At 48.8% G+C, this 9,313-nt stretch overlaps 1 protein-coding gene across 1 annotated transcript; it reads right to left on the reverse strand.

The window, feature by feature from the left end:
* Window positions 1–1,353: 1,353 nt before the first annotated feature.
* Window positions 1,354–2,301, reverse strand: LOC125592626. The gene has a single exon (XM_048767946.1). The coding sequence runs from the start codon at window positions 2,299–2,301 to the stop codon at window positions 1,354–1,356; it is 948 nt and encodes a 315-aa protein (XP_048623903.1).
* Window positions 2,302–9,313: the final 7,012 nt, after the last annotated feature.

Genomic DNA, 9,313 nt, shown 5'->3' on the forward strand with positions numbered 1-9,313 from the left:
TGACAACCACGATTGAATGAGCCTGGATGTAGGGTCGGAGCTTGCGAGCGGCGACTATCAGGGCTAAGGCCAACTTCCCTAGATGGCTATAGCGGGTCTCCGCGTCCAGGAGAGCCTTTCTTATGTAATAGATTGGTAGCTTCTTGTTTCCCTCCTCACGGACTAGGACGGCGCTCACAGCGTGTTCGAAGACTGCTAGATATAGCAGCATTACCTCACCGAGTAGTGGCTTGGATAGGAGAGGAGGAGTGGTGAGATACGACTTTAGCTCTTGGAGAGCGGATTCGCACTCTTCCGTCCATTGGAAGTCCCTTGGATTCTTGAGGGTTCCGAAGAAGGCGTGAGATTTGCAGAGAGTCTGGAGATGAACCTGCTAAAGGCCGCCATCCTTCTCGTTAGCTTTTGAACCTCCTTAACGTTCTTCGGGGAAGGGATTGAATGAATGGCCCTGATTTGCTCCGGGTTGGCCTCGATGCCCAGGTGGGTTACAATGTACCCGATGAACTTGCCAGAACAGACCCCGAATGAGCATTTAGTTGGGTTGAGCTTCATGTTATACTTCTGGAGGGTGGAGAAGGCCTGTTGTAGGTGAGATATGTGGTCCTCTGCCTCCAGGGACTTGACCAGCATGTCGTCGATGTAGACCTCCATGGTTCGCCCGATCTGGTCCGCAAACATCATGTTCACCAGTCGTTGGTAGGTTGATCCCACGTTCTTTAGGCCGAAGGGCATAACCTTGTAGCAGTAGATCCCTCTGGACGTCATGAAGGATGTTTTCTCCTGATCTTCTGGATGCATAAGTATTTGATTATAGCCTGAGAGCGCGTCCATGAAGCTCATTAGCTGATTCCCCGCAGTGGCGTCCACCAGCTTGTCGATATGAGGTAGCGGGAAGGGGTCCTTTGGACAGGACTTGTTGAGGTCCGTGAAGTCAATGCAGACTCTCCACTTCCCGTTCTTTTTCTTGACCACGACGACGTTGGCTAGCCTATCCGGATATTTTACCTCACGAATGAACCCCGCGCCGAGCAGGCTTTTGATTTCATCGTTGATGATTGCATCTCTTTTGGGAGCAAATTTCCTTCTCTTTTGTCTGACGGGTTTATGTAGGGGATCCACCTGCAGCTTGTGCATGATGACTTCCGGATCGATCCCAGGCATGGCTGCGTGGGACCAAGCGAAGCAGTCGGAGTTAGACCTGCGGAAGTCTATCAATCTTCTCCTCAATCCTTCGGTCAGCTTGGAACCGATCTTGAGATGTCGGGTCTGATCTCCTTCGGTTAATGGCACGTCGTCCATCTCCTCCACCTCCGGTTCCTCGGTGTGATGAGCCAGAGGCTTACTCTGTAATTGCTATAAGACCTTGGTCTTTCCGTTCAAAGTAGTCTGGTAGCAGGAGTGGGAATACTCATGATCTCCTCTGATCGCCTTTATGCCCCAGGGTGTGGGGAATTTCACCATCTGGTGAAGAGTCGAGGGGATGGCTCCCATGCCGTGAATCCAGGGCCATTCTAGGATCATATTGTAGGATGAGTCGCAGCAAACAACGAGGAACTTGGTTGACATGTTGATTCCTTCGGCGTATACCGGGAGGGTCACCTCTCCGGCGGTTTGTTTGACTTCCCCGCTGAACCCTATAAGTGGGGTTATCCTCCGAGTTAGAGCGCTTTCCTCCAACCCCAGGTCCTTGTATGCGGCCAGGAAGATGATGTTGTCGGAGCTTCCATTATCTACCAATATCATTTTCCCCAGGCAGTTTGCTATAGTGAGCGATATGACCAGGGCGTCGTGATGCAGGGTGAGAACTTTCTCCTGCTCCTTGGCCATGAAGCTTATTTTGTCTGTGCCTAGGAGCAGGCGTTTTGGCTTGGCTGCCTCTAGGATGTGCTTAGCGTTCCAGGTTCTTTTCTTCGCGGCTGCATGGCTTATGCCGCTGATCTCCGAACCGCCCGATATGACATGAATTACTCTGTCATGTCGAGGTGGCGAGATGGGAGCAGCTTCAGTGGGCTTTCCCGTTGTCTCCTTGTTTAGATGGCTCTTGGCCTTCTCGGAAAGGAACTCCATTAGGTGTCCTTTTTTAAGCAGCTCGTTGACCTCGATCTTTAGTGCAACGCAGTCCTCCGTTTTGTGACCGTGGTCTCGGTGGAAGTCGCACCAGAAACCAGGGTTCCGGAAAGAGTCGGGTGCTTTCATCTTCTGAGGCCACTTGACCTGTTGGCCCAGTTGCCTAAGAACATTTACCAGCTCCGGCCTTGAGACAGAGAGGTGAGAGATATCTGGCAACGTGGACACTGCCATCCCTTCTGCCTTCTCGATCGGTCGGTTCTGGTATCTGCCCCGGTTTTGATTTTCGGAGTCCCTAGTTGGTCTTTGAGAGGGTTTCTCGTCTCGCTTGGTTCGGTCTGGTATGATCGTCTTGGGATCTTGTTTTTGTTACACCTTAGCGCGGCTGGCAACGTCTTCCTCCCATTTTACATGCGCTTAGGCTTGAGATAGGACGTCTTCCATGGTTTTGCATTGGTATTTGGTTAACTCCTTATAGAGGTGTCCGTCGGGGAGCAGGCCTCTCTTGAAGGCAGAGATAGCAGTGGGGATGCTGCATTCAGGAATAGCCACCTTCTCTTGATTAAAGCAGGCTATGTAGCCTCGTACGGGTTCCGCCCGGTGCTGGAGGATCTTGTAGAGGCTATCAGAGGTTTTCTCCAGGTTCCTACTGCTGGCGAATTGTTCCATAAATTTATGGCGAAGGAAGCTTTGGACCTTGAGGGTAGGTTGATATACCATTGCAGAGCGGGTCCGATCAGGGTGGAGCCGAACCCTTTGCACATGGTAGCTTCGCGCGACCCCTTTGGGAGTGCTACGGCGAGCATCCTTTATCTGTAATGGGCGACGTGGTCGTCCGGATTGGTGGTGCCGTCATACGCCTTTATGCTGGGGAAGGAGAACTTCCTGGGCATCTCGATCAAGGTGATCTCATCCATGAAAGGAGTATCGGCATAAGAGTCGGGGTTGCTCTTCCGGATGGGGGGGGAGAGCTACCCCTGGGAGCCTATATACCATGGACTGCATGGCATCGAGCCTCTTGGCGAACATATGTTCCAGGTAAGCGACCATGGGAAACTCCTCTTTCGTTGCTCAATCAGGTGCTTCCTTATCGGGTTCCGGCTCAGATTCACTGTCTTACACGTCGTAGGTCAGGGCGTCCTTAGCCTTCTCACGTGTTGACGCGTCTCCTCCCGATGCCGTAGGTGGGAGATTCGCATCCGTTCCAGAATTGGGTGTCTCCAGAGTCGGCATAAGGCAGACCTGAGTCCGGAATCGACGCTTCCTATTACTCGCTGTGTTGAGGGTTTGGTTCTCATCACGGAGGTTAAGAATGTCCTATTCGAGCTGGCTGAACTTCTCGGCGCTCTGCTCCAGTTTCTTGGAGTGTTCGTTGAGCTTCTCCTTTAGGCTCTGGAACTCCGAGGAGAGCTCGGGATTGGTCTCCTCCCGAGTTTTATGCAACTCGGTTACTTGACTCTGGAGACCATCGATTTGCCTCTGGAGTTTGGCCTCTCTTTAGGTAGCTTCGGGTAGCTCATCCTGCTCGTCCACCGCCATTATCACGTAGTTTAGATTACTCCCCTCCTTCTAGCGCTTTGTGTAGGATCTTTGTAAGTACCACGGAACGATGGATAAGGCTAGAATTTGTATTGATTTGTAAGTAAAAAAGTAGAAGGAGACGTTTTATTAGATAGAAGAGCTGGAACTACAACACTTTTGAGTAAGAACCCTAGTTATAGTCGCCTAGCTCTAATCTCTAAGTCTCGAAGTGTCGATCCCTTGCTTTAGGGTTTAGGTTCCCTTTGTATAGTCTTTTTAAAGCGGGCCTTAGTCGTTGGAGTAGGTTAAACTCTTCCATAGTCGGAAATATGTAAGGTTCTCCTTATCGAAGCTTTCCTTTTCCCGGGGGAATGGGACTGGACCCAGAGTACTTCGTAGCGGGGAACCGGGGTACCTCCTAGCGGGGATCTAAAGGCCGGTGTTCTGCCTGGGGTGTGGAGGAATTCAATACATTAGTATTTTTCCCCAACAATTCCAGGTACTGTTCTTCGTGGCCGCATGGCTTATGCCGCTAATATCCGAGCATCCTGATATAACATGGATTACTCGGTCCTGTCGAGGTGGCGAGGCGAGAACCGCTTCAGTGGGCTTTCCAGGTGCCTCTTTGTTTAGATGGCTCTTGGCCGTCTCGGAAAGGAACTCTCGGAGGTGTCCTTTCTTAAGTAGTTCGTTGACCTTGATCCTTAGTGCGACGCAGTCCTCTGTTTTATGACTGTGGTCGCGTTTGAAGTCGCACCAAAGACCAGGATTCAGGAAGGAATCAGGTGCTTTCATCTTATGAGGCCACTTGACCTGTTGGCCCATCTGCCTCAGAACACTGACCAGCTCTGGTTTAGAGAATAGAGAGGTGAGAGATGTTTGGCCACGTGGATACTGCCATCCCTTTTGCCTTCTCGAGCGGTCGGTTCTGGTATCTGCCCCGGTTCCTGCTCCCAGAATCTTTTATTGAACTTTGAGAGGGTCTCTCGTCTCAATCGTTTTGGTCCGGCCTGATCATCTTATGGTCATGCTTTTGCTGCGCCTTAGTTCGACTTGTGACATCTTCTTCCCAATTTACCTGTGCCCAGGGTCGGGATATCACATCTTCCACTGGTATTTAATTAGCTCCTTATAGAGGTCCCCGTCGGGGAGCAAGCCTCTCTTAAAGGCATAGATTGCAGTAGGGACGTTGCATTCGGGAATGGCCACCTTCTCTTGATTGAAATGGGCTATATAGCCTCGCAAGGGTTCGGCCCGATGCTGGAGGATCTCGTACAGGCCATCCACAGTTTTTTCCAGGTTCCTATTACTAGTAAACTGCTCCATGAACTTGTCGCTAAGGATCGTAAAGGAGGATATGGACTTGGAAGGTAGGATGGTGTAATATTGCAAGGCGGGTCCAATCAGGGTTCAACCGAATCCCTTACAGTTAGTAGCTTTGCGCGACTCCTTCGGGAGTGCTTCAGAGAGCAACCTCTGTCTGTACTGGGCGATATGGTCATATGGATCGCTGGTACCATCATACGCCTTTATGCTGGGAAAGGAGAATTTCCTCGGCATCTCAATCAGGGTGTTCTCATCCGTGAAAGGGGTATCGGCGTAGGAGTCGGGATCGCTCTTCCGGATTGGGGGAGCTACTCCTAGGAGCCTTTCCACCATAGACTGCATGGCATCGAGCCTCTTGGAGAACATCTGCTCTAGGTAGGCGGTCATAGAAGACTTCGTCGTCGTTTATCACGATTTTTATCGATAAGAATGAACTTTCGGCGATTTTTATCGTAAAGTTTAAATGATAACTCCAATCGATGGGAGTGAGAAATGATATGACTGCGATACTGGGAGCTAGCATTGAGGAACATAAGAGAATGCACGGATTTGGGTCGTGCCCGTTGATCGATGTCCGAGACAGTTCGGTCGCTACGTAGCGACTAGGTCCGCGATGGATCGGTCGCTACGTAGCGACCAAACGAATGGCTTGGTCGGTCGATACGTATGCGGATCGGTCGCTACGTAGCGACTGACCGATAGCGACTGACCGAGAGGCTTGGTCGGTCGCTATGTAGCGATCGACTCATTGCGGGTCGGTCGCTACGTAGCGACCGACTGAGAGGCTTGGTCGGTCAGTACGTAGCGATTGACTCGTTGCGGATCGGTCGCTACGTAGAGACCGACCGAGAGGCTTGGTTGGTCGCTACGTAGCGACCGACCGAGAGGCTTGGTTGGTCGCTACGTAGCGACCGACTCGTTGCGGATCGGTCGCTACGTAGCGACCAACAGAGAGGCTTGGTCAGTCGCTACGTAGCGACCGACTCGTTGCGGATTGGTCGCTACGTAGCGACCGACCGAGAGGCTTGGTCGATCGCTACGTAGCTGATATCAATCAAATTACCGTAAGGAGTGAATTACTCTCTCAAATAAAAGGTTCAAATGTAGTACTTAGGGATCGAATCCACATAGACTCTAAGATTACTCAGTAGATTATGGTCTTGAACTAAATCTAGATTGAATGGTTTATGGGTTTTAAAACACTTATAAACCATGGTTAAAAACGGGTAAAATCCATGGTCAATCAACTCCCCCAGACTTACTCTTTTGCTTGTCCTCAAGCAAAACACAACAGAACAGTCTCTCTGTAAGAGGTTTGAAAACATCAGGAACTCACATGATTTAAAACTCATAATCATCACCTCTTTAATATTGCAATCCATATCAAAAAGGTCCTAATCACAAAAGCACTTTATACCATATCCTAGTTTAGTAACCAAATTCATCTAGCCAGCAACTAAACAAATCTTGTCTGACAATCCCCTCTAGAGATGCGCTGCGTCCATGTAGACGATCTGATCCTCCATCGCAGCATTGTCTAATGGGATTCCGCAATGTATGAAGAACGGGGTAAGTAGGCTCCCAACCGTCTCCTTCTTCTTTCCCATTGACTGAAATGGCTTCATTCTAAGCCTGACTATATGCTCAGCAAAGACGGCTACAATGCTGGGCCACGCGTCATCCGCCGGCTCCTCGATGTTGTCCATGTGAACCAAACTCCTCACTGCGTAGTAAGCTAATGTGAGCTCCAGCACCTGAACCTTATTAGGTTCCATCTTGCACAACAGAGTGTTTGCAAGGACCTTCATGAAATAGCGCAGAGTCGGGTGACGGATGTCTGTATGAAGAGCGTTGGCGGAGTCGAAGTAACCAGTAGCTATGTGCTCACAGAATGTCGAAATCCCTAGAAAGTCTGGTACGATGGAGTGCTGATGCTCGTTTTTGAACCCGTAGATAGTGCTGAGGGTCGAGAGAGGGACTCTGTAGCGGATGCCGCGATTGAAGAAAGTCAAGACACCCTCGCTAGCATTCTTTGCCCTCTCGTTGGCATAGTAGACGTTCATGGTGGCCATGAACTGACGGACCAGCTCCGGATAGAGAACCTGTGGGTTTGTGGCCAAGTTCACTATGCCTAGTTCCACGAACATGTCCTTGAGGCCCGATTTGATGCCTAGGGCGCGGATCACGTCTGGATCGACGAACCGCGTAGGCTCAATGGAGACCCTCAGCCACTCATTGTAGAAGATGCTGTCATAGTAGTCCCACACGTCCTCGATCGCACGGTTTCTACAGGCCGTGCTCTTCGCCGCTTTATAAGTGTCAGCGAAGTTGTCAAAGAGCGGGATAGGTTCGTCTTCACGCTTGCTTGGCCAAGGGTATTGGTCGCAAACTGGTGGTGGCGGCGGAGCTGCGCTGCCGCCTCCTACGTCGAACCTACGCTTCGTCTTCCTTTCATACATCATGATGATGAGCGAGCTAAACGATCTAGACGGATAGAAGGTCGAAAATTGAGTTGATTGAGTGAAGAAGTCGCCGGAATTGGCCGAAAAACGAGAGAGAAAATGGATTGGAGTGTGTTCTTAGGGTTTTCGGGTTTGTGTGAATGTCGACTTAAGTGAGCCCGCGTCTGTTCATTTACTATCGATCGATGGTCTGGGAAAGATGGTCTGCAACTCCGTTTTCTACTCCTCTTTTATCTTTTATCTCGATGTCGAATTCTTGAAGTAGAAGGATCCATAGCAGGAGTCGCGGTTTTGGGTCTTTCTTTTGCTTTAAGTATTTAATTGCAGCATGGTCGGTGTGGACGATGACTTGCGAACCAACCAGGTACTGACAGAATTTTTCGAGCGTATAAACCACGGCTAGTAGTTCTTTTTCGGTTGTTGTGTAATTTCTTTGTGCTTCGTCGAGAGTTTGACTGGCATAATAAACTGCATGCAGCTTTTTGTCTTTCCTCTGGCCTAGAACTGCTCCTACAGCGAAATCGCTCGCATCGCACATGACTTCAAAAGAAAGATTCCAGTCTTGTGCTTGCACGATGGGGGCAGTTATCAAGGCTTTCTTATTTCCTCAAAAGACTTTACGCATTCTGGTGAGAAGTCGAATTTAACTTCTTTACAGAAGAGGAAGGTGAGAAGTCTAGCGATTTTGCTAAAATCTTGTATGAATCTCCTGTAAAATCCGGCATGCCCGAGGAAACTCCTCACATCTTTTACGTTTGGGGGAGCCGGCAGGCCAGTCATTACCTCAATTTTCGCACGATCTATTTCTATTCCAGCAGCAGACACTTTGTGTCTTAGGACGATTCCATCGTTAACCATAAAGTGGCATTTTTCCCAATTCAGAACGAGATCCATTTCATCGCATCTTGCCAAAACTTTACATAGGTTATCGAGACAGTTTTTGAAGTTGGATCTATATACTGAGAAATCGTCCATGAAGACTTCCATGAAGTCTTCTATCATATCAGTAAAGATCGACATCATGCATCATTGGAAAGTGGCAGGAGCATTACAAAGACCGAATGGTATTCTGCGGTATGCGAATGTTCCGTAAGGGTATGTAAAGATTGTCTTTTCTTGATCGTCAGGATGTATAGGGATTTGAAAAAATCCAGAGTATCCGTCAAGAAAACAGTAGTATGGTGATTTGCCAATCTTTCAAACATTTGATCAATGAAAGGTAAAGGGAAGTGATCTTTTCTTGTAGCAGCTTTTAGCTTTCTATAGTCGATACACATTCGATGTCCAATAACGGTTCGCGTGGGAATGAGTTCGTCTTTGTCATTCTTCACCATAGTGATTCCGCCCATTTTTGTACAACATGCACGGGGCTAACGCAATTGCTTTCCGAAATCGGGTAAATGACTCCGGCATCTAGAAGTTTGATTATTTTCTTTTTAACAACTTCTTTCAAGTTCGGATTTAGTCGCCTTTGGTGTTCTACAGACGATTTCGAATCGTCTTCTAGGTGAATCCGGTGCATGCAATATCTGGAGAAATGCCAGGAATGTCTTCGAGAGAGTACCCGATGGCCTTCCTGTATTTGCATAGTTTATTTAATAACAGTGCAAGTTCTCCGTTTGTGAGGTTTGCGTTCACGATTACTGGATATGAATCTTTATAGAGAAAGGCATATTTGAGTCCAGCGGGCAGCTGTTTTAACTCAATCTTCAGTGCTTTTTCGGGATCCCATTCCTTTGAGAAGGATGGTTGTCATCGATCGACAGATTTTAGTAAGTATCAATCGACGTTGATTTCCGAAGAGTCGTCCTCTATGTCATCAACGCTTGCTGTTCCCATGGTCGTGTCCATTAATCGCGTGTAGTCTTCAGCTCTACTATCAACAGTGAAAGATTCCTCTTCATCAGTTGAGAGTACTTTTTCCAAAGGATCGTCTG

The sequence above is a fragment of the Brassica napus genome, chromosome C9, assembly GCF_020379485.1.
Source record: "Brassica napus cultivar Da-Ae chromosome C9, Da-Ae, whole genome shotgun sequence".
In the NCBI taxonomy this organism is placed as follows: Eukaryota; Viridiplantae; Streptophyta; class Magnoliopsida; order Brassicales; family Brassicaceae; genus Brassica; species Brassica napus.

Excerpts from the sequence above, each read along its gene's own strand:
- LOC125592626 (XM_048767946.1), bottom strand. The coding sequence starts at position 2,301 with ATGGCAGTGTCCACGTTGCCAGATATCTCTCACCTCTCTGTCTCAAGG.